At 63.5% G+C, this 26,833-nt stretch overlaps 2 protein-coding genes and 1 long non-coding RNA gene across 4 annotated transcripts; 2 read left to right on the top strand and 1 right to left on the bottom strand.

The window, feature by feature from the left end:
- Positions 1-2,185: 2,185 nt before the first annotated feature.
- On the bottom strand, positions 2,186-6,928 carry LOC129542857 (uncharacterized). Its single transcript, XR_016035385.1, has 3 exons — positions 6,105-6,928; positions 5,841-5,926; positions 2,186-3,740 (listed from the first exon to the last, which is right to left on the bottom strand). It is a non-coding gene; the product is annotated as an uncharacterized LOC129542857 (long non-coding RNA).
- A 52-nt stretch (positions 6,929-6,980) lies between these two features.
- SLC25A1 (solute carrier family 25 member 1) lies at positions 6,981-12,329 on the top strand. Of its 2 annotated transcripts, none has more exons than XM_055405675.2 (9): positions 6,981-7,111; positions 9,913-10,020; positions 10,094-10,193; positions 10,286-10,424; positions 10,806-10,890; positions 11,010-11,114; positions 11,206-11,321; positions 11,404-11,477; positions 11,687-12,329. In XM_055405675.2, the coding sequence occupies exons 1-9, from the start codon at positions 7,096-7,098 to the stop codon at positions 11,799-11,801; spliced, it is 858 nt and encodes a 285-aa protein (XP_055261650.1). In that variant the 5' UTR covers positions 6,981-7,095; the 3' UTR covers positions 11,802-12,329. The 2 variants fall into 2 exon arrangements, with proteins under 2 accessions (XP_055261650.1, XP_055261649.1); XM_055405674.2 differs by lacking the exon at positions 6,981-7,111 and adding an exon at positions 9,482-9,692.
- A 10,310-nt stretch (positions 12,330-22,639) lies between these two features.
- On the top strand, positions 22,640-23,730 carry GSC2 (goosecoid homeobox 2). The gene is made up of 3 exons (XM_088827880.1): positions 22,640-22,848; positions 22,942-23,233; positions 23,626-23,730. Exons 1-3 carry the CDS (start codon positions 22,643-22,645, stop codon positions 23,728-23,730), a joined length of 603 nt encoding a protein of 200 aa, XP_088684006.1. The 5' UTR covers positions 22,640-22,642.
- Positions 23,731-26,833: the final 3,103 nt, after the last annotated feature.

Here is a 26,833-nt window from a genome sequence, read left to right as displayed (position 1 = left end):
CCCGTGTCGTTCTTTCTCTTTTTCCATTCTTTTCTCTATTCTCCTTTTTCTGGTTGAGATCCTTGGAGCGCTGGGCCCTCTGAGTTTACTTATCTGCCTGGGCTTCTAAGACCCACTTGAGGGGGTCCCCTGGTGGGGTGCCTCCAGTGATTCGAGAGGGCGCCTGCGGCCTACGTAAACAGAGCAAGTCCCGTGCTGGGGTTTTATTGGTTTCCAGCGTAAACCAAGGAATCATCAGCCCCTGTCTCTCTCTCTCTCTAACGCCGACGCCGTTCATCCCGAGGATACCCTGGGTCATATCGGGGCTGGACCCCGATAGTTCCAATGTCCAGTTCTAACTATTGCTTCTTGACCTGCATACAGATTTCTCAGGAGACAAGTAAGGTGGTCTGATATTCTCATCTCTTGAAGAATTTCCCAGTTTGTTGTGATCCATACAGTCAGAGGTTTTAGCGTAGTCGGTGAAGCAGAAGTAGATGTTTTTCTGGAATTCTGTTGCTTTTTCCATGATCCAACAAATGTTGGCAATTTGATCTGCCTTTTCTAAACCCAGCTTGTACATCTGGAAGTTCTTGGTTCGTGTACTATTAAAGCCTGACTTGGAAAATTTTGAGCATTACTTTACTAGCGTGTGAGATGAGTGCAATTGTACAGTAGTTTGAGCATTCTTTGGCATTGCCCTTCTTTGGGATTGCAATGAAAACTGACCCTTTCCAGTTCTGTGGCTACTGCTGAGTTTTCCAAATTTGCTGGCATATTGAGTGCAGCACTTTCACAGCATCATCTTTTAGGATTTGAAATAGCTCAACTGGAATTCCCTCACCTCCACTAGCAATGTTCATAGTGATGCTCTCTAAGGCCCACTTGACTTCATACTCCAGTATGTCTGGCTCTAGGTGAGTGATCACACCATCATGATGATCTGGGTCAAGAATCCGCCTGCAGATGCAGGAGAGGCAGGAGACTCAGGTTTGATCGCTGGATTGGGAAGACCCCCTGGAGGAGGAAATGGCAACTCACTCCAGTATGATTGTGTGAAAAACTCCATGGACAGAGAAGCCTGGTGGACTGCAGTCCATGGGGTCGCAAAGAGTCGGACAGGACTGAGCATGCACACTGAGCGTGTTCAGTACCCAGTAGTTCAGTATCAGAGACTGTCAAGTAGACTCTTGATTCTTTCATGTCCTAAGTCCTGCTGTAAGGGTTTAACTTCTTAGGTGTGGTTCATACGCCAGAAAGGCCACAGAGGCCTGTGCTGCCGTGTTTAGGGCTGTGTGTGTGTTTGAACCCGGAAGTGCTGTACAGTAAATCACGGACTGTGAGCTTATACTTGAGTGGGCTCGTACACCCAGGTTGTATCCTGCCTGCCGGAGCTGAGATACCCAAGGTAGTCTGCCCTGCCTCCAGCCGGCCTCCTTGGGTGGGTGTCTGCCTGTGGACACTTGGCAGGAAGGGCACTGAGAGCTGGTCCTGACTGCATGCCGCCTCCCTGCACATGCTGGCCCTTCCGGGACTCGCAGGGCCCTGCCCTCCTCAGGGCTGTCTCTGTGACCGACAGCCTCACAGGCGTGGTTTTCTGTGCAGGCAGACAGGATGCCTGCAGGCCTGTCACTGGAAAACGTGAAATGAAGACGCAGTGTGCAGAGCGCATCAGTGAGCCCCAAGTGAGCAGACAAGCCTGAGACTAGAAGGAACAAACCCGGGAGGAGGGACAGTCCCTGACGAACCAGGCCTGCAGGACAGAGCAGGACACGGGTGCCCCTGGTCAGCCCGGGGGTGAGCACAGCTGTGGTGGCCCCGGCTGGCCCTGTGCCCGAGACCAGGCGGAACGCACACAGTGCTCTGCAACCTGGTACAGGGTGTGGGGACAGAGGCCCTGGCAAGCCTGCTTTTGCGTAGGTTTTAGCGAAAAGTCCTGTCTAAAAAAAAGCCTTCAGTTAAGGTTTCCGTGTTTTTTTTTTTTAATTAACTTACTTATCTTTGGCCACACTGGGTCTTCACTGCTGGGCGTGGCCTTTCTCTGGCCGTGGCGAGCGGAGACTCCTCTCTGGTCGTGGTGACCGGGGGCTCCTCTCTGGGCGTGGTGACCAGGGGCTCCTCTCCGGCCGTGGCGAGCGGGGGCTCCTCTCTGGGCGTGGTGACCGGGGGCTCCTCTCTGGGCGTGGTGACCGGGGGCTCCTCTCTGGTCGTGGTGACTGGGGCTCCTCTCCGGCCGTGGCGAGCAGAGACTCCTCTCCGGTCGTGGTGACTGGGGCTCCTCTCCGGCCGTGGCGAGCGGGGGCTCCTCTCCGGCCGTGGTGACTGGGGCTCCTCTCTGGCCGTGGCGAGCGGGGGCTCCTCTCCGGCCGTGGTGACTGGGACTTCTCTCCGGCCGTGGTGACTGGGGCTCCTCTCCGGCCATGGCGAGCGGGGGCTCCTCTCTGGGCGTGGTGACCGGGGGCTCCTCTCTGGCCGTGGCGAGCGGGGGCTCCTCTCCGGCTGCGGTCTGTGGCCTTCTCATTGTGATGCTTCTCTTTGCGGCCCCCGGCTCCACACACGGGCTCAGTAGTTGGGGCGTGCAGGCTGAGTTCCCTCGTGGCACCAGGGGTCAGGTTGGTGTCCCCAGCATTGCAAGGTGGATCCGCAACCCCTGGACCCCCAGGGACCTCCGAGGAGTTTCATTTAAAACGGTTGCTGACAGGCAGTGCCCTGTCCCCTCCGGTTTCTGCGAGAGGCAAACACACATCCTCTCTGGGAGAACCTGTGCAGCCAGGCTTTGAGGGAATCTGATGGAAAACGTCACAGCAAGTGATGAGCTCGTCGTGAAGCTGCAGCGGCAGGTGTAAGGAAGCGAGGCCCCGTCCGTAGGGGCCGGGCCTGCCCTGGCCGACCGTGGGACGGGCTGGTGGGCACAGAGCAGCGGGTCACAGAGAGGGGCCGGGCCTGCCCTGGCCGACCGCGGGACGGGCCGGTGGGCAGAGCAGCGGGTCACAGAGAGGGGCCGGACCTGCCCTGGCCGACCGCGGGCCGGGCCGGTGGGCACAGAGCGGTGGGCCACAGAGAGGGCCACCCCGGCTTTTAAAAGCACGGGGTTCTTGATAAAGCACTCAAGATGTGTTTGTATAAAAGCTGTTACCCAAGGAGAGTACCGTGGTTCACAGAGAGCTCAGACTCATTTGACTTGACCTCTGGCCCCGCCATATGTGGCCACCAGGACTGCGACCTGTTCCTTGGGAAGCAGGAGGCCGGGTCCTCAGCCGGGTCCTTGCAGACTGAGTAGATGTGATGAGACCAGATACGGCTGCTGGCCGGGGAACTCCCATGTTGGTTAAGCGGCTGCAGGCATTGTCTTCAGAGCAGGGAACTTATCAGCGGGCAGAGGCTTCCCAGGTGGCTCAGCGGTAAAGAATCTTCCCTCCAATGCCAGAGATGAGGGTTCGATCCCTGGGTCGGGAAGGTCCGCTGGAGAAGGAAATGGCAACCCACTCCAGTACTCTTGCCTGGAGAGTCCCATAGACAGAGGAGCCTGGCGGACTGCAGTCCATGGGGTCACACGGAGTCGGACAGGACAGATCACGCGTGCATCGGTGTACACGTGATGCCCACGCGCGAAGCAGTGCCTGAGGTGGTATCACCTCACTGGCGTCTGTGCTGAGCATGCAGGCGGGTCGTGGAGCCTTCTGCCAGGGATCCTGCATGTGGGAAACGCTTGAGAAGACGTGCAGCAACTTTGCATCAGTGAATGTCTGAAGCCTTGTGTACTAAAATGTGAAAACCAAGCATCCAGTCAATAGCAAGACTTTAGTTAAAACAGTGTAGGTGTCCGGAGTCCACCTTCTCTGCCGTCCAGAATGGACAGAGGAAGGTCAGGCAGCAGCGCGGCCCCATCTGTGTGTGTGAGCGTGTGTGAGTGTGTGCCCCGCATGTGTGTACACATGCAGCGCGGCCCCATCTGTGTGTGTGTATGTGTGTGTGAGTGTGTGCCCCGCGTGTGTGTACACATGCAGCGCGGCCCCATCTGTGTGTGTGTGAGCGTGTGTGAGCATGTGACCCGCGTGTGTGTACACATGCAGCGCGGCCCCATCTGTGTGTGTGTGTGTGAGTGTGTGCCCCGCGTGTGTGTACACATGCAGCGCGGCCCCATCTGTGTGTGTGTGAGCGTGTGTGAGCATGTGACCCGCGTGTGTGTACACATGCAGCGCGGCCCCATCTGTGTGTGTGTGTGTGAGCGTGTGCCTCGCGTGTGTGTACACATGCAGCGCGGCCCCATCTGTGTGTGTGTGTGAGCGTGTGTGAGCGTGTGCCCCACGTGTGTATACACATGCAGCGCGGCCCCATCTGTGTGTGTGAGTGTGTGTGAGCGTGTGCCCCGCGTGTGTGTACACATGCAGCGCGGCCCCATCTGTGTGTGTGTGAGAGCGTGTGCCCCGCGTTTGTGTACACATGCAGCGAGGCCCCATCTGTGTGTGTGAGCGTGTGTGAGCTTGTGCCCCGCGTGTGTGTACACATGCAGCGAGGCCCCATCTGTGTGTGTGTGAGCGTGTGCCCCGCGTGTGTGTACACATGCAGCGCGGCCCCATCTGTGTGTGTGAGCGTGTGCCCCGCGTGTGTGTACACATGTAGCACGGCCCCATCTGTGTGTGTGTGAGTGTGTGCCCCGCGTGTGTGTACATATGCAGCGCGGCCCCATCTGTGTGTGTGAGCGTGTGCCCCGCGTGTGTGTACACATGTAGCACGGCCCCATCTGTGTGTGTGTGAGTGTGTGCCCCGCGTGTGTGTACACATGCAGCGCGGCCCTATCTGTGTGTGTGTGAGCGTGTGTGTACACATGCAGCGCGGCCCCATCTGTGTGTGTGTGAGCGTGTGCCCCCCGTGTGTGTACACATGCAGCGCGGCCCCATCTGTGTGTGTGTGTGTGTGTGTGAGCGTGTGTCCTACGTGTGTGTACACATGCAGCGCGGCCCCATCTGTGTGTGTGTGAGCGTGTGCCCCGCGTGTGTGTACACATGCAGCGAGGCCCCATCTGTGTGTGTGAGCGTGTGTGAGCACGTGCCCCGCGTGTGTGTACACATGCAGCGCGGCCCCATCTGTGTGTGTGAGCGTGTGCCCCGCGTGTGTGTACACATGTAGCACGGCCCCATCTGTGTGTGTGTGAGTGTGTGCCCCGCGTGTGTGTACACATGCAGCGCGGCCCCATCTGTGTGTGTGAGCGTGTGCCCCGCGTGTGTGTACACATGCAGCGCGGCCCCATCTGTGTGTGTGTGAGCGTGTGCCCCGCGTGTGTGTACACATGCAGCGCGGCCCCATCTGTGTGTGTGTGAGCGTGTGCCCCCCGTGTGTGTACACATGCAGCGCGGCCCCATCTGTGTGTGTGTGAGCGTGTGCCCCGCGTGTGTGTACACATGCAGCGCGGCCCCATCTGTGTGTGTGTGAGCGTGTGTGAGCTTGTGCCCCACGTGTGTGTACACATGCAGCGCGGCCCCATCTGTGTGTGTGTGAGCGTGTGTGAGCATGTGTGAGCGTGTGCCCTGTGTGTGTGTATACATGTGTGCCCGCAAGGGTCCCCAGGAAGCTGGTGACACCTCACGCAGGAAACACGAGCAGAGACCATGCCTTTTCCATGTGTTTCCTGCCTCTGGGGCAGGGAGTGGGGAGGCTGAGCTGGTGGGGGGCCCTCCGGGTCACCCCGAGACGGGCATCCCAGTGGCCCCGTGGGGCTCCAGGCTCTTGCATCTTCCCACGTGCAGAAAAGTGCTGGCCAGATCCTCTACCTTGGTTATCTAGTTCCGACTCACAGTGACCTTTCAACGTTCTGCCTCCCTGCCCTTTGTTACAGACCCTAACCTAGCTCCTGCCCTCACCTGCTCGCAGTGGCTCTCTCAGGGTTTCTTGGGACGCCGTCTCTGGACTTGAAGTCCTAAACATTTCCGCAGAATAAAACATAGTTCTAAAAAACATAAGAGAAGGACAAGGGGCTCTTTCTTGGCTTCCTGCTGGTGCATCTGTGGGCAGCCGGGCCGGGGCACAAGCACGTTCAGATCGTCAGCGCAGACCCTGCGCCTGGCCCCACCCGCTGACCCGGTCTGAGGCCCAGGGCGCTCCTTGGCCCTGTCTCCACCACCCACCCGGCCTGCAGGTCAGTGGGGGGCTCCGTCCCCCAGCCTCGTGTGGCCCCGGCATTGGCTTGTCCGGGAGCTGCATGGGACAGCGCCAGAGCTGGTGGTCCCGGTGTGGGGCCTGGCCGGCTGGGATGCTCCGAGGCCCGGCCCTCCGCCTCTGGCAGTGCCCTGGGGACATCTCCACGTAGGCATCCAGGGTCCTCCTCTGGCCAGAGCCCATGTTGCTGGGTGCGGAGCCAGCACCTCAGCACTGAAGGCACAGGGGTCGTGTGGTGCGCGGGTAGCTGAGCCAGCCTGTGCCCTGTCGCTGGCCAGGACTGGGCTTTCAAGGTACCCTCCCTTCTCTCAGCTCCTTGGACCTTCAGGAGCCCGGTCAGTGCCCAGGGGGCCACCCTTGGGACCACCTTCGGGCGATGTGCTGAGACCACTGGGTCAGTGGTGACAGAGCCACAGCCACCCTGGCGGGGCCCTGGGGACGGGGCCACGCCTGAGTCCAGGAGGGGCCCAGGACCTTTAGGAGGGTGAGGCCTTCCCATGGGTGCTAAAGCACTCAGCATTGGACAGCTGGCCGGGAGACGCCAGGGTGTGCATGCCTAGCGTGATGGGGCCTCCATGGGGCTGAGGTCAGGGGGGTGGCCTGGTCCGGGCAGCCTGAGGAGGGGATTGTTGGGCAGTGTTCCCCGTGGACGCCGAGCCCCAGCCTCCCCCCTAACAACGGGGGCACGAGTCTGGAGGGGCCTTAATGAGTCGCAGGGCTCGGGGCCTGTGCAGCTGGATACCACCAAGGTCCGGTGACAGGCGCTTTCCTGCCGTGCAGAAATTCTAGAAACAAATCATAAAGCAAACAGAGAGGGTGTTTAAGCCGCCCCGAGGCTTTTAAGTGAAGCACTGTCCGTTTAGCAAACGTTCCAACCCCTGCTGCGTGGCGAGTTATTCCAGACAGTGGTTATTGGTGGGCAAAACAAAAAATCCTCTTGGGTTGGATCCACATTCGGCGATGTTGGCAGACAGGGGTAAGTGTTTGGAGAGGGGTGATCTGTGCCGGGTGGGGGCCGGAGTGCTTCGCAGGGCGGGACTGTCAAGGCAACGCTGGGAGAAATCCAGGGGCCAGGAACCGGGGGACGTTTGAGGGGTCACTGCAGCGGGACGCTGCTCGTGCGGGGCCAGAGGTCAGGGCCTGGTGCTGGTTGTGGCAGGCGGGGGCGGCCATCCCCGCGTGCGCGTGGACGGGTGGTGGGGTGACCGGAGCCCAGGTGGACTCTTTGCTCTGGGCCTTGAATGTCAGGAACAGGGTTATCACCAGCAATCTCGGAGACTAAAGGGGAAGCGGCTGAAAAGCAGGACAGGAGCTGGTCTGGGACGAGCCAGGCTGACTGGATAGTGCTGAGGGGCCCTGAGAAGAAGGCCAGGCCCCTCCTTTGCCAGTGGCGACCCAGGCCCCGGGCCTCCCGCCTGGCAAGGGTGCACCCCCTGGGAACAACCCCCCTGCGCCAGCTCACCCGGGGGGGCCGCGGGCACAGCTCCTGTGGAGGAAGGGCAGGGCTGGCTCTGCTCTGGCCGGCCGGCTCCCTCCCAGACCTGGGCACACACCGGACGTGAGAGTCTCCTCACCCGGTACGTCTGTGGGGTCCTAGACACACAGTTGCTGTTGTCCCGAGAACACGGTGTGTGTTCACCCCCACCGCAGGTGACTGGTCTCAGGAGGAGTGGGCGGCCTGGGCTGGCTGAAGGCAGGCAGTGCTGCACTCGTGACCCCTGGTCAAAGGCCACTGCTTCAGTGCCCTGGTGGACTAGTGTCCGCTTGAAGGCCCAAGACCGCAGCAGAGGCTGGGGTTCATCAGGCCGCCACCCCATCTCTGCCTGGTTACGGACGTCATGGTGGGTACCCCGGGCGCCTGTACTCTGCTCTCCCTCTCGCGCGGGCTGTGTGCTCCGTGCCCCTGGCATGCATACAGCCTGTCATACGGGCACTCAGCACTCCCCGCTCTTCGCAGATGGACAGATTGGGCGCCCCAGAGAGCCTGAGGCCCCACCCCACTCCTGCGTGGTAGGTGGCAGCTGGTAGCCCCTAGTCCCCTGTCCCCAGGGGGAGGGGAGGGGAGGAGAGTGGGGAAGCCGTTGGCTCTGCCGTCCCCTAGCTGGGCTCCGGGTGGGGCAGGCCTCCTGAAGTGGAAGGGTCAGTGCTCCGGGGTCGCTGACCCTCGTGCCCGGCAGCTGCCCAGCTACAAGTGCTGATGTTCCGGCCCCGGCTGGCCCCCTCGTGCAGTGAGGCTTCGCTGGCCTTGCTGTGGGCAGCCTCCTGAACGGTGTGCCCTCGGGCAGACAGGGTGGCTGTAGGGGGCTGCGACACAGACACTGCAGGAGGGACACCAGCCAGCCGTGTGGGCAGGCAGCCCGCGCGCCTCAGGCCTCCCACCGGGTGTCCTCCCTGCCCGGCACGAAGGTCAGCCTATTTCTTACTATTTTGATGGGCATTCCTGGACCCAGCGGGCTCCGATAAGTATGTGCCTGGGTGGGGCCCCACAAGCCCTTTGTCCGTGCGGCTGGTGTGTGTTCGGGGCTGGCCTGACACCCCGCTCCCTGGGCCCCTGGCCGCTCGGGGGCAGCAGAAGCTCTGCTCACCACCCGGGCCTCTCCCGCGCCGGCCGCCGCTCCGCTGTCCGCAAGCCCGCTGCAGGCCCTGCCTGCCGGCTCCCCTCGCTGGCTCCCGGGCTCAGCTTTGCCCTCTACAGGTCCCTAACCTCCCCAAGGAGCGCGTCACCAGGAAGCACAGAGATCTCGGGGGTGGGGGTGGGGGTGGGGGCGCGGGACGCCCGGGAGTAGTTCAGTTCGCCGGGGTCCAGTGAGCGGTGGCCCCGCCGGAGCCCGGGGCGGCCACGGACTGCTCGAAGCAACCGCGGGAGGTGGACTCCGACCCCCGGGGCCCTGTGACTGGAGTGCGCCCTCCTGGGGAGTGGAGCGCGAGGACTCCTGGGCGCAGGGGCAGGGAGCCCTGCCCACTCCGCGCCGGGGGAGCTGCCCTCCGGGTCACGCCGTGGACCCGCTGGGCACTGCGTGAGGCCCGCACGTTAAATGAAAGTCGGCGTGTCCCCGCTTCCCCGTAGCGGCTGGCGCGAGCGGGCGGCGCCCGAGGCGCTGCAGGGGTCCTCGGGCCCGGGGAGGGGCCGGCCGGCGAGCAGGGCGCGCCGCCCGGAGCCCGCAGGCCCGGGGCGCGGCGACCGCGCGGGGCGAGGGAGGCCCCGCCCTCGGGGCGAGGGGGCGGGCCCTCGGGGCGGGGCCGGGCAGGGCCGCGCGGCCATTGGCTGGGCCGCGGGGCCGCGCGGCCTCACGTTCCCGCGAGCTCGGGGCGGGCCGAGGGGGCGGGGCCGGACTCGGACCACGCGGGGCGGAGCCCTGGGCCGAAGCGGCGGCTCCGCCCCGGCCCATAACCCGGGCCGCCGCCTCCGCGACCGAGCGCGAGAACTCGGACCCGAGGCCGCCGCCGCCGCCGGGCCTCACCCCCGCCCGCCATGGCCGCACCCCGCGCTCTGGCGGCCGCCGCGCCCGCGCCCGGGAAGGCCGCACTCACTCACCCAGGGAAGGCGATCCTGGCAGGTGGGGCGCGCGCACCGCGCACTCGGACCCCGACCCCGCCGCGCTTCCGGGCGGGCCCGGGGTACCGGCTCCGCCGCGCTAACGGGCGGGCGCGGACCCCGCTGTGCGCCCCCCCGGGACCGCGGGGGAGGGGAGGCGCGGGCTCGGTCCCCGGGCGGCCGGCACAGTCCGGGCGGGGCAGGGGTCTCAGCGCCGTCTGGGTCCCGGTCTTTACCCGCAGGCGGCCTGGCGGGCGGCATCGAAATCTGCATCACCTTCCCCACCGAGTACGTGAAGACGCAGCTGCAACTGGACGAGCGGTCGCACCCGCCGCGCTACCGGGGCATCGGTGAGTGGGGGCGGCTGCGGGGGCGGGCGGGCTGGCCGGGGCCGGCGGGGTCGCTGACCGCCCCCTCCCCCAGGGGACTGCGTACGGCAAACAGTCCGCAGCCATGGCGTCCTGGGCCTGTACCGCGGCCTCAGCTCCTTGCTCTACGGCTCCATCCCCAAGGCGGCCGTCAGGTGAGGCGGCTCGGGCCCCGGGGCCCGCGGGAGGGAGGGAACGAGCCCCGGCCCCGCGGCGGCCCGTCTCACGCCTCAGCCTCCCGCCCCAGGTTCGGGACGTTCGAATTTCTCAGCAACCACATGCGGGACGCCCAGGGACGGCTGGACAGCACGCGCGGGCTGCTGTGCGGCCTGGGCGCCGGAGTGGCCGAGGCCGTGGTGGTCGTGTGCCCCATGGAGACCATCAAGGTGGGCAGGTCCCCATAGGAGACAAGGCGCGAGACAGCACTGGGGCGGCGGGATGGTGGCATTGTGCCCCGCGAAGGCTGTCGAGGTGGGGCAGGGGTCTTGCCCCGCGGAGACCGTCGAGGTGGGCAGGGGTCTGCCTGGGGAGCCCGGCGTAGAAAGCCCGCCGGAAGAGCCTCCTGGTTCTGGACTCTGTCCTCGAGGCAGTGGGAAGACAACACTGCCTTAAAAAAAACTTACGAGCATAAAACAAGGTGACACGTGTCTGCTGCCTACGTTGTTTGAAAAACTGGTAAACATAACAGCAGAGGCTCCTCCGGAAGGCCGCCAGGTGCGCCCTTGCCCAGGCCCCTGGGAAACAGCATCTTGCCGCCTCTTCCTCAGGTGAAATTCATCCATGACCAGACCTCTGCCAGCCCCAAATACCGAGGATTCTTCCACGGGGTCAGGGAGATCGTGCGGGAACAAGGTGAGCCGCTCGGCCTTGCCCTCTGGTGGGGTCAGGGACCTGGGCCAGGCTGCCCAGGGCCGCCACCGGCGCTTCCTGCCTTGGCGCGTCGGTGTGACGGCCGTGCCTGCTTGCCCCAGGACTGAAGGGGACGTACCAAGGCCTCACGGCCACCGTGCTGAAGCAGGGATCCAATCAGGCCATCCGCTTCTTCGTCATGACCTCCCTGCGCAACTGGTACCGAGGTGTGTTTGCGCCCCAGACCCCCCCAGGCCTGGAGCCCTGCCCTCGCCCGCTGTTCAGCCCCATCTGACCGCAGCCCTCACCCCCGTCCAGGGGACAACCCCAACAAGCCCATGAACCCGCTGATCACCGGTGTGTTCGGAGCCATCGCGGGCGCAGCGAGTGTCTTCGGGAACACGCCACTGGACGTGATCAAGACCCGGATGCAGGTGGGGGCGGGGCCTTGAAGGGGCGGGGCGGGGCCTGGGGCGGGACCGGTTACGGAGGCTCCCGGCTGTTGGTAACTTGCAGGGACTGGAAGCACACAAGTACAGGAACACGTGGGACTGCGGCCTGCAGATCCTGAGAAACGAGGGACTCAAGGCGTGAGTGGGCGAGGGGCAGCGCTGCCTTCTGCACCCCAGGCCCTCCCCCTTCCGTCTAGGCCACCCGCACCCCGGTGCCCCCAGTCCGGGCATCCCCAAAAGGGTCCGCTCTTCCTTTCTCAATCCCTGACTCCTACCCCCGACATCCCCCACCTCCGTCCTGTCCAGAGCCGTGCCTTCACCTGTCCTTCCACCGCCTCCCTCCCCAGGTTCTACAAGGGCACCGTCCCGCGCCTCGGCCGCGTCTGCCTGGACGTGGCCATCGTGTTCATCATCTACGACGAGGTAGTGAAGCTCCTCAACAAAGTGTGGAAGACGGACTGAGCCCTGGGCCCGCGCGGGCTGCCCCCAGCGCCCCCTTCTTACAATTCCAGTGCAGGCGTGCCAAAAGACCCCTTCCCTGTCCCGCGTCCTCAGTGGCCCAGGCGTCCGCTGGGGCCGTCGGGTCCACGCGCCCTCTGGTCTCTGCACCACCACCACAGTGTCTGTGTGTCCAGCTGAGGCTGGGTGTCCCTCTGGCCTGTGAATCTGTGCCCACTCGTCCACGTGCTTGTGCGCCTGTTTCGTGTCTCGTGTCCTGTGACCCTGTGCCCCACTTCCCGGGGTGCCCGTGTGGCCGGGGTCACGTCCCAGCCCGGTGCCTTCCACCCTGGGCAGCAGGGGCAGTGCCCCGGCCCACCACAGCTGCCTCCGGGCCTCAGCCTGGCCTCACTGCATTCCAGGGGCTGCGTGGCCCCCGCTTTTCCCGCCACTGGCCTTAATGGCCCTCGGGCCCTCCCTCCGCCCGGGACAGGGTGGCACCTGCCACTCTCAGGACCACCCTTCCAAGGCAATAAACCGGATCCTGTTGCAGCCTCCTGTCCCTGTTGTGAGCCCACGGGTGGTGGGCAGTGGTGCCCACACCTCTGCCAAGGGCAGGCCCACTCCTCACCAAGGACACTGCCAGAGGGGCCAGGCAGGCTGGTGGGCAAGCAAGTCGTGGCATGGCGCCAACCCCTGGGATGCCTGGTGCCAGGCCTTGCCTGTGACCAGGAGGCAAGATCCTGCAGGAGAGCCGGAGGATGTGTCCTTGGGGGTCGTCTGGCAGGAAGCAGGTGGTTGGGCCTGAAGAAGGGGCTCTTGTCCACCCTGCAGCCTGAGGCCCGGCCCACCTCACTCCCTCATGGTTTCCCGGTGGTCTGCCTACGGGGAACTGCTTCAGGGTAACCATTTTCTGGTGCCCTGAGACTGAGCAGGAGGCCCTTAATGCTTCACTGAGGCTGGGAGGTAGCGGGCATTTGGACCCCTCACCCCACAGCACTGAACTTCAGAGTAAGGTATCCCCCGTGCTGGAGCCCACCTTCCCCCAGGGCCCAGGCACAGCTAGGAGCCCAGCCCAGGGGCCAGAGAGCCATGAACTGGAGGGTCCCCCGGCCCAGAGCTGGCTGGAAACCACCTGCCAGCCAAGTGGAAGAGGTGCCCCAGGCTGTGTGGGGGCAGAGGGACCTTCTGGTCCAGGTGACTCCACAGCAAAAACCACACAAGGTCTTGGCTCGACTAGCAGCAAGCCCCACTCCTGGAGCTGTTCCCTTCAGGGGAGAGCCCCCACAGCACCTGGATCCCTGGAGTCAGGTAGACCTGGGGGCCAAGGGTGGGTTTGAGGGGTGCAAGGACCAAACTGCCCTCTCCTCACAGGAGAGGGAGGAGAAAGGGCCTGGCAACAAAGCTTGACTGCTCACAGGCTGAGGCAAGCCACCTACACTCCACTTCCGAACTACGAAATGAGAACCCAGCCCTGTGGGCTACAAGGAGGAGTGCCATAGTGTCTGGAGGGCGCTTAGAACACGCTCTGCAGAGGGAGCCCTCGGGGAGACTTCGCAGGGCCCCGGGGTCTCAACTAGTTCCTAGATGTGGCGGAGTCCCAGAGCTGGGCCCTGAGAGGACACTGCCACAAAATACCTCTAGGAGTGGCGTCTATCACTGATTGCCTACCAGCACCCCTAGCCCTGTCCCCACCTTCTTTCATAAGGAGGAAGGGGCCGGTTAGCACTGAGCGGGAAGGAAAATGTTGGGACCTGTACCCAGGAGGGGCAGGGCCCCCTCGCCTGTGCCATCGCACAAGGTGGACGGCAGGGGGCCCAGCCGATAAAGGTGGTGGAGCTGGGCACGCGTCCCCTGGGGCGGTGGGCCTGGAGAAGCTACCTGCCCCCCACCTACTCCATCTGTTGACAGAAGGTGGGATTAGCCTCAGTTCCTGCAGCTGAGACCTGAGGGAAGCGTGGGGGGGGGGCGGGGACTGTCTGAGACAACATCAGCAAAGCCGGAGGGAAGTGAGCCAGTGGAGAGTGACTAGGGGGCAGGCAGGTGTCTGCAGGGAGCCCAGTGCACGTCCTCAAGATCTGGAAAGCCACAGAGAGGAAACTGATGGCAGGGGACATTGCCCTTGCAGCACTGGGCCAAGGGCCAGAATGACGTGGGCAGAACTTTGAGCAGTTGAGAGGCGAAAAACTCCACTTCCAGTGTGGTTCTCCCCGACCCCACCCTGGCCAACCCGGAGGCACAGGCCAGGGCCAGGGAGAACCCCGGGGGCAGCTGTGCCTGCACTGAGAGTTGTGAGCTGAGTGCAGACTCTGGGTCAGGGTATCCGGCCCACAGCCAGAAACGTCTGAGCCCAGCTGGAAGCCACTCGGCATTAAGCAACCTTCACCACCTGGCATCGTCTTGAGCCTGGGGTCATCAGGAAATATGCCCAGGACAGTGGCCTCAGAGACAGGCCAAGGGAGCAAAGGGTGAGATGGTGACCATGCGGGGGGCAGGTCTTGGCCAACCTCCAGCCCCATCTCATCACTGTGTGGCTGAGGAGGGGTGTCCTAACCCCTCCCCCAGGCAGGGCCACTCAGCTGCCCTCCAGGGCGCCCTCCCCTCCCCCACTACGCTACAGGCATCCCCTGGGCTTTTCCACGTCGTTGTGTAGGTGATGCATGGCAATCAGAGCGTAGTGCACACACAGACTCGCTCCTGAGGAGTGGGTCTGTCCGCTCTCAGCCAACAAAGGGAATGCCGTGTTTCCGGTTGTCCGCAGCCTGCACAGCAAACAATCAGAGCTGAGGACGCCAGGCTACTTTCCTCACGGACACTCCACTTCCTACGTGTTCTCAGAGGCCCTGCACAGAATCCGGGGGTCTGAGGACCTGCCTCCTCAAGATCTGGGCCAAAGAGGGCGAGCGAGGCGGCCACAGCACAGAAGTGGCCGGAAAGGGCCGCGGGAGGACCACAGAGCAGCTAGGACAGCGGACAGACGTGGCTTTGGCCGACCAAGCGGGCGACCCAAAGGGAGACACGGCGGCCGCTGGCCGTGGCCTGGCAGCGCGCCGCCTTCCACGCCCACCGGCGGCGACCCGGGAACAGCCTCGTCCGCGCAGACTGGGCCAGGCCCCGCCCCCGCAGCCGTCGCACTGCTGTTCCCTCGGCCGGGCCGGCCGCCCCATTCATTCCGCCCCGGCCGGGCCTGGACCTGAGACCCCACTCGGCCAGAGGAGTGGCCGTCTCCCGAGGTGACCTCCAGGCACGGGCCAGCCCAGTCCCCGCGCTCAGACGCCTGCGGCGGCCCTCCGCCCAGCCCCCGGCTGGAAACCGGCCTCGGGCTCCAGCTCTCGGGCCCGCCGCCGGTCGGCCCGCGGCCACTCTCCCGGAGCCCCGCCTCCGGCCGGCCGACCTGTAGCCGACCGCCCGGGGACCCCCTCACACCTGTGTGGCCCGGGGGGCTGCGCCCGCGGGCCGTCGGCTACACGTCGACCCGGAGGCACCAACAAGGCCCTCCAGGCGCGCTCGGGAGGGAGGAGCCCACCCCCGGGCCCGGTCACTGGACGCGCCGGCCGCCGGCGCCCTCGGGGCGGGGCAGAGCCTGGCGGGGGCGGGGCCGCCGGCGCCCGGAAGTCGGGCGGCGCGCGCTGATGGCGTCACGGCGCGCCGGGGCGGCGCAGACGCGCATGCGCTCGGCCCGCCGCTGGGCGTGCGCTCGCGCGGTCCTTTTCGGGCAGCCCCCAACACTCGGGGCTTGTCCCGCGCCACCACCATCGCCCACCCTCCCCGACGACCCACCGCTCACGCTGGACACCGTCACGGGCGCCCCTGACGCGCTGACCCGGGGCTCGCGCCCGTGTCTCCCTCCAGTGCAACCTTTGGCTCCCGAGTCCCCAGTGCCAACCATGGGACAAGGGACAGGGTCACGGGGTGGGGCCGCGAGGGCCGCCAGCCTCCCCGCTGCTGGCCAGCTCCAGTCCGGGCACCTGCTCCCACCCGCGGGCTCGAGTAGGGCGCGGGGGCCATGCCCCATCCCATCGCCATGGAGGAGGCCGGGACAGCCTCGTGGTGCAGGCGCACCCCGCCAAGTCCCCAGCCCCCGAAGCCCGTCGTTGGTGGGGCCGGGGGCGCGCCCCTCCAGCAAACAGGAGGACACCCGCACCATTCCTCCTTTCGGCCAGCCCCGCTCCTCAGATGGGAAAACCCAGGCAGAAACAGAGAGCCTGCCTGCGACCTATGAGAGCCAAGTGTGCACAGCCCCCACCCCCGACCCCTTCAGGGAGGGAGCTGAAGATTGGGGTTGGGGAGGCAGCCGGTGAGACCACGTCCGTCGGGGCTGGGGTCCGTATCCTGGGGTGGGAACGCGGGAGGGATGGAGGGTCTGCTGACAGGGGCTCCTTGTTGGCCTCGGACAACCTCCCTTTCGTCTGCAAGACCGGCCCCCTGGCCTTGCGGGGTGGGGAGGGTGTGCCTTGCTGTGGAACCACACCTGAGGGCCAGCCGGGAGTGCAGAGGAGGAGCTGGCCGGAAGGGCGGGGGCCTCGCGGATGGGCAGGGGCTAGTGCGCCCTGATCCCCAGCACAGGCTGCAGCCAAGAGCCGGGCCCCACTGCAACCTTCTGGGCCAAGTGCACGCGGAGCCCGTTGGTCTGAGGGACCGAGGGGTTCATCCCGCCCTCTGGGACTCGGGTCCAGGCTTGGCCTGGTGACTGCTGGGGAAATCGAGACCGGTCCCCGTGCCGGACCGCAGAGGAATCGCTGCCGCGCCACCGAGGGGTCCACCACGCGAGCGGCCCGCTGACAATTGAGCGGCCAAAGCAGATTAACCCGGGTGCTAATCCCCGCTAATGGCTTCAGAATCCCCGGCGCCCGGCGGCTAAGCCGGCCTTTCTCCGCGGCGCGGCCGGCCCTCCCCAGCGGCCCCAGCCTGCGGCCACGCGATGCTATCTCGGCCCCGCGGCGCTAATCCCCGCGCTCGCTTTCTTCCCGGGCCCGCTCGAGATCGGCCGATCGGCGCTTGATTATGGCCGCTATCGAGGGCCCCTTTGTGCCGTCGGCCCTAAATCCCCTAATTCCGTGATAAAAGAGGCATTAGCGGGCTTTCTCTGCAGAGAAAGGCACCGGGATGAAAGAAAGCAATCAGGGAGTCCTGATGTCCTGGCCGCCCGGCCGGGAGGGGGCAGGGTGCGCGCTGCGGGGAGACGGGGAGGCGGCGCCCCACCCCCGTCCCGGCCGCCTTCGCCAACCGCGAGCCTTCGCCATCCGCGAGCGGCGCCCGGGATCCTCCCCCGCCTCCACCCTCCCCGGCGGCAGAAGAGCCGTGCTCGCCGTCTCCCCTCTAGCCGCACGTTGGCATGTGCTGGGACCTGACTCCCAAACTCGCCCTGGACCATGCTGGGCCCCCCAGGCGCCCCAGCCTCTGACTGTGCGAAGCCAGTGGTTTCTCGGGACTGAGGTCCCGACCCTTGGCCCCTGGTGCGCCTCACGCCCCCGTCCTGCCTCCCTGGAGGCCCCGCCCCCGCATCCACCCGCTCTTTGGCACTGACCAGTTTTGACCAGTCCTGGAAGCGACCTGGTCTGTTCTTCAGTCCGGGCGACACAAGTGAGGGCGGCCAGGAGCAACTGGGACCGTGGAGGGGGTGGGGCAGGGGCAGGGGCAGGTGGGGTGAGCAGGGAAGGCCGCTCTGCGGAGGCCACACTGAACCCCAGGGCCCGGCCGAGAGCTCTGGGCCGCTGGCGGAGCTGGTCTGCCGCCTGGACAACGGGAGGGAGGGGACAGCCGGACAGAGGTGTCGGAGTCCAGGGGCCGGAGGAGCACCGCGAAGAGACAGCTGATCCTCTTATCCTGAGCAGGGGAGCGCCGTGATTGGATCTGTGTGCAGAGAGAGGGGATCAGGGCAGGAAAGTGGCCGGGAGTGCATTGGAAGGCCGGTGTGCGGCCCAGGTGGCCCGACATCGGCAGCGGCGCTGAGGTCAGTGTTAGGACCGGTGAGATGTGAGGGCGGCCGGGGCGGTATCCCGCATGGAGAATGGTGCTCAGGCAGCTCTGAGGGCAGGGGGTGGATGGTTGGACCACTTACCTGGGTGGGCAGGTGTGCATTTACAAGGTGGACCGCAGTGTAGGTGTGGTTTACCCAGATGGTGAGGTGGAATGGTGGGCCATTTACCAAGGGGGACAGTGGGCGCGTGTGGACCAGCGGGTGATATCCTGGAGGCGGCTGGGTCTCTGTCCCAACCACTTGAGTGCCCAGCTCGCCCACCCATCCTGCGCGTCTGGTTAGTGCCCCGTGGCGGTCCACCTGCGTCCACCTGGGAGCGTTACCCCGGGTGAGGGGGCCATGTGCGTCATGGGGACTCAAAGCTGCAGCCTGCGTCCTTGAGACTTGAAATCTGAAGCCGCCCGTGGCCCTCCCGGTGCCTCCCGGGGGAGCTTCCTGGGACACTGGCCTCTGACCCACGTGCCTTCTTGCTGAGCCTCCCTGCCCCTCCCCTGGCTCTGTCCTGCTGCCAGGTTGACCGCCCACGTCCCCCCTTTTGGTGAGCTTCCCAGCAGGCAGTGCTCTCAGTGTGCCCACCTCGATGGTTAGTCACCCCATGCTTCTGTGTCCCCCACAAAAGAGATGTTGAGGCCGTCAGCCTTCGCATTGACCCCCTTCTGGCTTCTACTGTTCATATCCAGTGTTCCCAGGTTTTCTTTAAAATATATTGTTCAGAGTTTATCATTGCCATCCATGGGAGGATTAGTCCAAAGCAAGTGACTACCATTATGAGAAGTGTAACCCCGCTCACTCATTTTAAATATCTTTTGCTGCTGCTGCTGCTAAGTCGCTTCAGTCGTGTCCAACTCTGTGCGACCCCATAGACTGAAGCCCACCAGGCTCCCCCGTCCCTGGGATTCTCCAGGCAAGAACACTGGAGTGGGTTGCCATTTCCTTCTCCAAAGCATGAAAGTGAAAGTGAAGTCGCTCAGTCGTGTCAGACTTGTTGCGACCCCATGGACTGCAGCCTACCAGGCTCCTCTGTCCATGGGATTTTCCAGGCAAGAGTACTGGAATGGGGTGCCATTGCCTTCTCCAAATATCTTTTGAGGCTTTGCTAAATTGGTAAATTGCTAGATACTTTTTTTTTTTTGGTCAATAATGAAGACCAAATCCTTTCCCTCTAAGATCGGGAACAGCGTGAGAATGCCCCCCTCCCCATTGTTGTCCAGCCATTTACTGGAGATTCTAGCCAGGGACCTGCCGATGCAACAGACACAGGTTCAATCCCTGGATCAGGACAATCCCCTGGAGAAGGAAATGACAACCCACTCCAGTATTCTCGCCTGCAGAATCCCATGGACAGAGGAGCCTGGTGGGCTGCAGTCCATGGGGTCGCAAGAGTTGGACATGACTGAGCATGCACACACTAGCCAGGGAGCCTAGGCAAGAAAATGAAGCAGAAGTCTTCAGTGTTGTAAAGGATGAAGTCAAGTCTCTGTTCACAAGTGCCATTATCTTGTATAAAGAAAACCTTTTAAATCCACAAAAAATTATTAGAATAAACAAATTCTGCAGGTTGCAAGATACAAGATCAATGTACAAAATCACTTGTATTTCTATACACTTGCGTGAGCAGTCCAAAAATGAAATAAAATCATTCCATTTACAATAGTACCCAAAAGAACAAAATTGTGAAGGATAACTTTATTCAAAGAAGTGAAAAAAAAAGTGTACTCTGAAAATTACAAACACTACTGAAAGAAATTCCAGATGATCTAAGTAAGTGGAAGAAGTCCTATGTTCATGGATCGTTAATGTTGTTTAGATGGCAAGCCTCCCCAAATGAATCCTCAGATTCAATGTAATCTCTATGAAAATTCCAGCTGGTCTCTTTGAATAAACTGACGAACTGGTCCTAAAAATTCACATGAAAGTTCACAAGAACCATAACAGTCAAATCAATGTTGAAAAAAAAAAAAAAAGCTGCAGAACTCACACTTCTCAATCTCAAACCTCCAAATCTCAATCTCAACCGCAAAGCTCCAGTAATCAAGACAGTACGGGTAAGGACTTCCCTGGTGGTACAGTGGATAAGGATCCACCTGCGAATGCAGGGGACACGGGTTTGACCTCGGGGTCCAGGAAGACCCCACATGCTGGGAGCAACCAAGCCCCAGCTACTGAAGCCTGCATGCCTACAGCCTTTGCCCCGCAACCAGAGAAGGCACTGCAGGAAGAAGCCCCACTCGACGCAACTAGAGAGAAGCCCGTGCAAAACAGCAAAGACCCAGGGCAGTCAATAACAAATAACTAATGAAACAGTTAAAAGAGACGGTGCGGGTAGACATGTAGTCAGTGGAACAGGACTCAGAGTCCAGAAACAAGTCCTTATGTTTATGGTCAATTGATTTGCAACCGGGTTGCTGCTGCTGCTAAGTTGCTTCAGTTGTGTCCGACTCTGTGCGACCCCATAGACGGCAGCCTACCAGGCTCCCCCATCCCTGGGATTCTCCAGGCAAGGACACTGGAGTGGGTTGCCATTGCCTTCTCCAATGCATGAAAGTGAAAAGTGAAAGTGAAGTCGCTAGTTGTGTCTGACTCTTTGCGACCGGGTTGGGGGAGGGGGTACAATTCAACAGCGAAAAGAATAATCTTTTCAGCAAATGGGACTGGGACAACTGGATATCCAGATGCAAAGAATGAAAGTTGGGTCTTTACCTACATCATAGACAAAATTTGAAAGGGGTCAACATCAGAGCTGCACCGCGCAGGTCTGGGGCTGGTCCTGCAGCTGGAGCTGCTCTGCGTGTCCCCTTCCTGTGGCTGCTGCAGCGAGCATCCCCAGATGGTGAGGAGCTGTCACCCAGCTGTAGGACCCGGCCTCAGAAACCACAGGGTCACTCCTGCCTCCTAGCGGTTAGAAGAATCACTAAGCCGGCGCGTGTACACAAAAAGGGGGATTAGATTTCACCTCTTGAAGGGAGGCATGCAAGGATTTGCTGACAGGTTTAAAAGCATCACACTGGGCCGGGTGGACTGGTGGAGAGATGGCATGTCCATCTAGGTGGGTAGGTGCCTAGGTAACCCATTTATCAAGGTGGGGAGTACCAGACAGGGGGTGGAGGTTTCCAGGAGATCTTGAGTCTATCCCAAGCATAGTGACTGAATGTTCCTTGGTGCTGAAATGGGACATGGAGCAGGTGCTTAGGGAGATGCCAGGCTGGAGCAGAGAGAGCAGTCAGGCTGGAGGTATCACCTGGGGAGACCTTGCTGCAGAGGTGGCATCTGAAGCTTTAAGGTTATAGGAGGTCACCAAGGGTGAAGATGGAGAGGGATGAAGGAACCCCAGGACCCAGCCTTCCTGGCCACTGGTCCCAGAGCCCCCATCCTTGGGGAAGTGACTTTGATGGGTTGTTGACTCCCAGGCGCCTCTCTGATCTATTGGTTCAGGGAAGTTGGCTGGGAGACGTTTCTAGGTGATCCAAAGGGATACATGGGAAGAGATGGGAGGTCTGGGGGCGGTGGCAGCCATCTTGCAATCATGAGGTGGGCCACTCACAGAGGTGGTGGCTCCTTCCTGGAGCTTCCGGATTAATGGGTCCTGGGCAGTCTGTGTCAGGACTCTTTGTGACAGCGAGTCAACGGGTTCTGTGGCTGGAAGTCCAGAGTCCTCACTGACACCAGAGTGGGGTCAACAAGGGAGTTTGAGGAGAGGCGTGTGAGGCGGGAGAAGAGGCACGAGACTGCATGTTGCCCCGCTCATGGTACCTTACATTCACGGAGGCCCCTGCCCAGCGGGGATCTAACCTCACACACAGGTAACTGGCTGAGCCCACAGAGCATCTGAGAGTTAGGTCACAATGATGTCAGTTTAGAGATCAGAGATCAGGAAACTGAGGTACAGGATGGGTTGATCTGAAGGAACCTCTCATGGAGCCAGGAAGGGACAGCTGGGGCAGAAGCCAGGCTGTCTGCAGCCCTGTCCTGAGAGCCACACACTAACTTTTCAGCGGTCTGGAGACAGCCTGAAGCAGAAGTCCCTGCCGGCTGGCCAAGGCTGCATAGAGGAAGGTGCGACAGGCTTCCTAGAATCTAGCAAAGTGCAGGGCGGTCCCCAGCAATGGTGGACAGAATGACCCTGAGCGGAGCTGAAGAGTGGGGGTGTGGGCACCAGTCAGCTCCCAGGAAGCCTGGCTCTGCAGAGGGTGGGGGGTGGTAATGGTTTGGGGGTGGATTCTGGGGCACAGAGGAAAGCAGACAGCCGGTTTCTGCAGAGACCCCCCCCCCATAGCGCCCAGTGGGCTCCGCCACCCAGGAGAGAAGGCAGAGAATTGAAGGCACGGGCTGCCGGTTTGGGGATGGGCAGAGACAGCTTTCCGCCTGTGCCCTGTCTCCTCCCCGAGGTTAAGATCCAGATCCTGAGTATGGGAGCAGACAGTGGGGCTGAGTGCGGCGGGACGCGGGGCTGCCCAGGGTGCTGGGCCCCGTTTGAGGTCAGACCTCAGGACACTGTGCCCTTTGGGGAGTTTCTCCAGTCTCGCTCCTCCGCCCCTGTAGGGCGCAGAAGGGGAAGAAGAAACAGCCCTGGGCGCGGTGGCTACGGGACCGGGCGCCCAGGGCCTGCCGGGTCGGGGTGTCCTCCGGCAGCTGGGCCGGGGCCGGCGGGCCGTGGGGACGGCCCTGCGCGCGCCTGCCAGCCATGCGGGTTGGGGGCACGGGCTCGGGGCAGGAGGCTCCCCGCCGCCCCTCCCGCTGCCGCCGCCAGGGATTAGCCCGCTCTTGGCCGCGCGGTGGGATTAGCCCGAGTGGACGCGGCGCCCGGCCCGGGGATTACGGCGCGGACACCGCCCCCCGCCCCCCGACGGATATATTCCCGCGGCGGCGGCGGCGGCGGGCGGGCGGCATGGCGGCGGCGGGCCGCGGGGCACCCGGGCGGCCCTGCCCCTTCTCCATCGAGCACATCCTCTCCGGCCTGCCCGAGCGCAGACCCCCAGCCCGGGCCGCCCGCCCGCCGCCGGCCCCTGACCGTCAGAGCCCCTTGGAGCCTGGGAAGCCCGGGGCGCCGGAGGCCGCGCGCTGCGCCTGCTGCTGTTGTTGCGGCCCCCGCGGGCCCCCGGAGACGGACGCGCGGCAGGGTGAGTGCACGCGGGGCGCGCGGGCTGGGTGGGTGGGCGCGAGGCCCCCGGGGCAAGGGGAGCCCAGCCTCCCGGCCCGCGCCTCACGGTGCCCTCGTCCCGCAGGCGCGCGGCTGGCGTGGCCGCTGAGGCTGGCACCCGCGGCGCCCTTGCCCTGGGCCGCGCCCCCCGCGGGCCCCGGGGCGCAGCCAGGCGCGGGTGTCCCAGGCCCGCCGCGGCGCACGCGGCGTCACCGCACCATCTTTAGCGAGGAGCAGCTGCGGGCGCTGGAGGCCCTCTTCGTGCAGAACCAGTACCCCGACGTGGGCACGCGCGAGCGCCTAGCCGGCCGCATCCGCCTGCGCGAGGAGCGCGTGGAGGTGGGTGCCCGCCGCCTCGGGAGAGCCGGCTCCGCGCGGCGGGCGGAGGCGCCGAGGCCCAGGGGCCTCCGGGCGGCCGGCGGGGTGGGGCTGCGGCGGAGGCCGGGGTCTCTTAAACACCCCACCCGCCCCTGACGAATCCAGCCCGCGTCCGCGCCCCGGAATTCCGGGGGCTCGGAAGAGCGCGGGGCTGCGGGAGGAGCGCCGGCCGGCGGAGGCGGGGGGAAGGGATTCCCGCCCCGCGCCCTCGGCAGCGGATTACAGACGGTGGAGCAGCCGCCCGGAGGCCCCCGTCCGCCCGCACTCGTGTCCGGAAGACGCGGCCGGTGCACGTGGGGCCCGCGCGGGACCTGGGCCTGCGCTGGGCCCGCCTGAGCGCCCCTCGCCCCCAGGTCTGGTTCAAGAACCGCCGGGCCAAGTGGCGACACCAGAAGCGCGCGGCGGCGTCCGCGCGGCTCCTATCCGGACCCAAGAAGCCCCCGAGGGAGAGCTGCTGACGGCTCCGGAGTTACCCCCGTGTAGGCGTCCTCTGGGGCCGGGCGGGGGAGCGCACAGCCCGACCCTCATAGGAGGTGGGAGAGGACGCCAGCCTCCAACCCAGGGCCCCAGAGCTGACCGCGGGAGCCGCTCCGGGAGCGACTGGTGCCACCCACCCTGCGGTGGGTCCCAGAGCTCCGGGGTGCTCCATGCGCTGTGCACCCTCCCTCCCCAGGGCGACTGGGCAGGAGGGCTGGGGAGATCAGGGTGGGGTGGGGAGCAGGGTACAGAGTAGGCCAACCTCCTCACCCCCATCACACTCCGCGGGGCACAAAGCTGCCCGGCAACACAAGCTGCCACTTGTCAACAGGGGCACCCAGCACCTGCGGGGGAGGGGGCCTCTGCTCAGCAGGGACTTGACCCCCAGGACCCAGCCACGGCAGGGCAGGTGGTGTCTGCATCCGGGGCCTGGGCGCCCCAACCCCTAGAATGAGAAGGCCCTCTCCCACCCCTCAATCCTGTGAGTCCTGTGTGGACCCCGAGAAACCAACGAGCTACTGAACCATGGGGAAAGCAGGCCAGGCCGAACCCCACCACGGCCACGCGCCACACCAGCGGGGGCCTGGCCCTCCTCTCCTTCCCAGGGGGCAGGGACTGCTGCACCCTCAGTCCCTGCGCCAGGGTGCCCCCAGCGGAGTGGGCGGCCCCACGGGTCGCAGCCCATCCCCTTGTCCCCGCACGGGCCTCCGGGGACCGCTTCTCGGGGACGGGTGTCCTTGATTTCTCACTCTGGAGGTTTCCATGCAGATGTGTTGGCCTCTGTCACCCTGTGGGGCCCGGCCAGTTCGACTGGGGAGGGTCCCCAAGCCCTCTTGGAGAGTGTCCGCTGTGCCGTCTGCCATCCTGCCCCCAGGGCGAAGGACAGCGTGAAGACAAGGGTTCAGTCCCCAAGTTGGCACCTGACACCCACGCCGCCTGGCATGGAGACTTCGTTCTGCCCCCTCACAGGTCCTGCAGGGAGTGGGGGTGGGTGGCACCTGGCGGGAAACACAGTCCCTCCATGGAAGGTCTAGAAACCAGGGCTGCAGCTCCCAGGACCCTCCAAGGCAGGTGAGCCTGGAGAACGCCGGACGCGTGGGGTCCCGACCAGGACAGCAGCCCTCACACACACCCCCACCCCCGCAACACACACACAGGATGCACACTTCCAGCTGTCATGGAGCTCGTCTCCATGACTCCTGGCCTTATCCCTGGAGATTGCACAGCCTGCCTGAGGGGCTTCCCCCCAAGCTGGGACACCCCACCCCCCTGGTCCCAGACCTTGCCGGCTGACTGGCTTTTTGTCAAGGTGTGGGGCACCCGTGATCAGAGCTCTGCGCTCCAGGAACCAGCCGCTATGCTGCCCTCCTGGTTTTTCCTTTCTCTCCGGCTGTTGGGCAGGCCACCCGCAGCTGCCGGGAAGACAGGTGTCCTTGAGGTCGAGCCCACGCTCTCCCGCTCATGTCCATCTGCGCCCTGGCCTGTCTCTTCCACCCTCAGCCTCCAGTCCCAGCTCTCCCACGGTTACACCCGCCCCCAGGCCTCTCCCCTATGCTAGGTAGTTATGTCCAGCTGACCCTTTGACAGCTCCATTTGGAAGCCCAGGGTTTCTCCAGTCACTCTGTCCCTGGCAGCTCTTGCCAGGCATCCAAGGCACGTGCGCCAGAGAGCTAGTGGCACACACCCTGCGTCCTCCCCTCCCTCACCCATGAAGCCCAGGCCAAGGCGACGACCTCCCCAAACAACCCCAGCGTCTGCCTTCTGCCTAGCCCCGACTGCACCAGCCTGCGGAGAGCTGCCATCCCCTCTCACCGCGGCTGTCGCACTTGCCTCGGGTTGGTCCACCTGCACCCACCCCGATTCCTCTGTGACTGACTCTCATAAAACCAGGGCTGCAAGTCCGACCCTGCCTCTCCCCTGCCTGCAGCACTCCCAGGGCGCCCAGGGCTCACACAACAAACACAAAACTCCTCGCTGTGACCCACGACCCATAAACCCCAAGGTCCGTGCAGCCTGGGCCTCAGGTGTGGGCTCCCACCCCGCTGTTCTTGCACCCTGTGTCTCCCCGCACTGGTTCTTTGCACACAGTCTCCCTTTCCACATGGTCATCAATGCCTGTTCATCCTTTGGGTCTGCAACCACTCCCTTCCAGGGGAACGTCTCCCAAGTGTCCCCTAGGTAGATGTCCCTTAGGTAGATGCCCCGAGGGTAAGATGCCCCCTGGGTGGGATTCGTTTTCCTCGTGCCTGCCCGTTGTTTGTCTGTGGGGTGGTCTTCTGCATCTCACACTCAGCTCTACGAGGGCAGGAACCATACTGTGGAGTCCGCACTGAACTGTACTGAATCCTTCTGGGGCAGAACTTGTTTGATGTAATTTACAGCCTCCTTTTGGAAAGAAATGATTGTTCCTGGAAAATGCTCAGACATTGTCAATTTCAATAAGGATCAGCTTTGTGGGAAGCCAACTCCGGCATTTAGGGACCAGACATTTCTTTTCTTGCATGAACTTTGAATAAAAACTGAACCGCAAATATACCCAACGTTTCTGAAGCGTGTGTCTTTGTTAATAGCATAGAAGTGTATATAGTGATTAGGGTAGGGTGAAGTCGCGCAGTCGTGTGACCCCGTGGACTGTAGCCCACTAGGCTCCTCTGTCCATGGAGATTTCCAGGCAAGAATACTGGAGTGGGTTGCCATTCCCTTCTCCAGGGGATCTTCCCGATCCATGGATCGAACCCGGGTCTCCCGCATTGCAGGCAGACGCTTTACCACCTGAGCCACCAGGGAAACCCATATAGTGATTTCTTGCGAGAAACTGGAATTTCAAGGCCTTCGGATTCCGCAGAACTGGAGTTTCTCAGGGTTAGCGGGAGCCACAAGCTCCTAGCCCCTACCACAGCGCCCTCTGGCGTCCACAGCCCAGAGAGTTGTGACCGGAGCGGGGCGAGACGAAGACCACAGCCCCCAGGAGGCGCAGGGCTCTCGGTGACGTCACTACGTTGGCGAGCGCGGCCCTCCCATTGGGCTGCTGTTTCAGGCGCCTGCGCACCTGGCGCGCCCCGCCCCGCCCCGCCGCGCCGCGCC

The sequence above is a fragment of the Moschus berezovskii genome, chromosome 19 (genome assembly GCF_049115385.1).
Source record: "Moschus berezovskii isolate FMDL1 chromosome 19, NW_MosBer_1.0, whole genome shotgun sequence".
Classification (NCBI taxonomy): Eukaryota; Metazoa; Chordata; class Mammalia; order Artiodactyla; family Moschidae; genus Moschus; species Moschus berezovskii.
The sequence above is the reverse complement of the archived record's forward strand: the minus strand, read 5'-3'. Positions and strand labels throughout refer to the sequence as shown.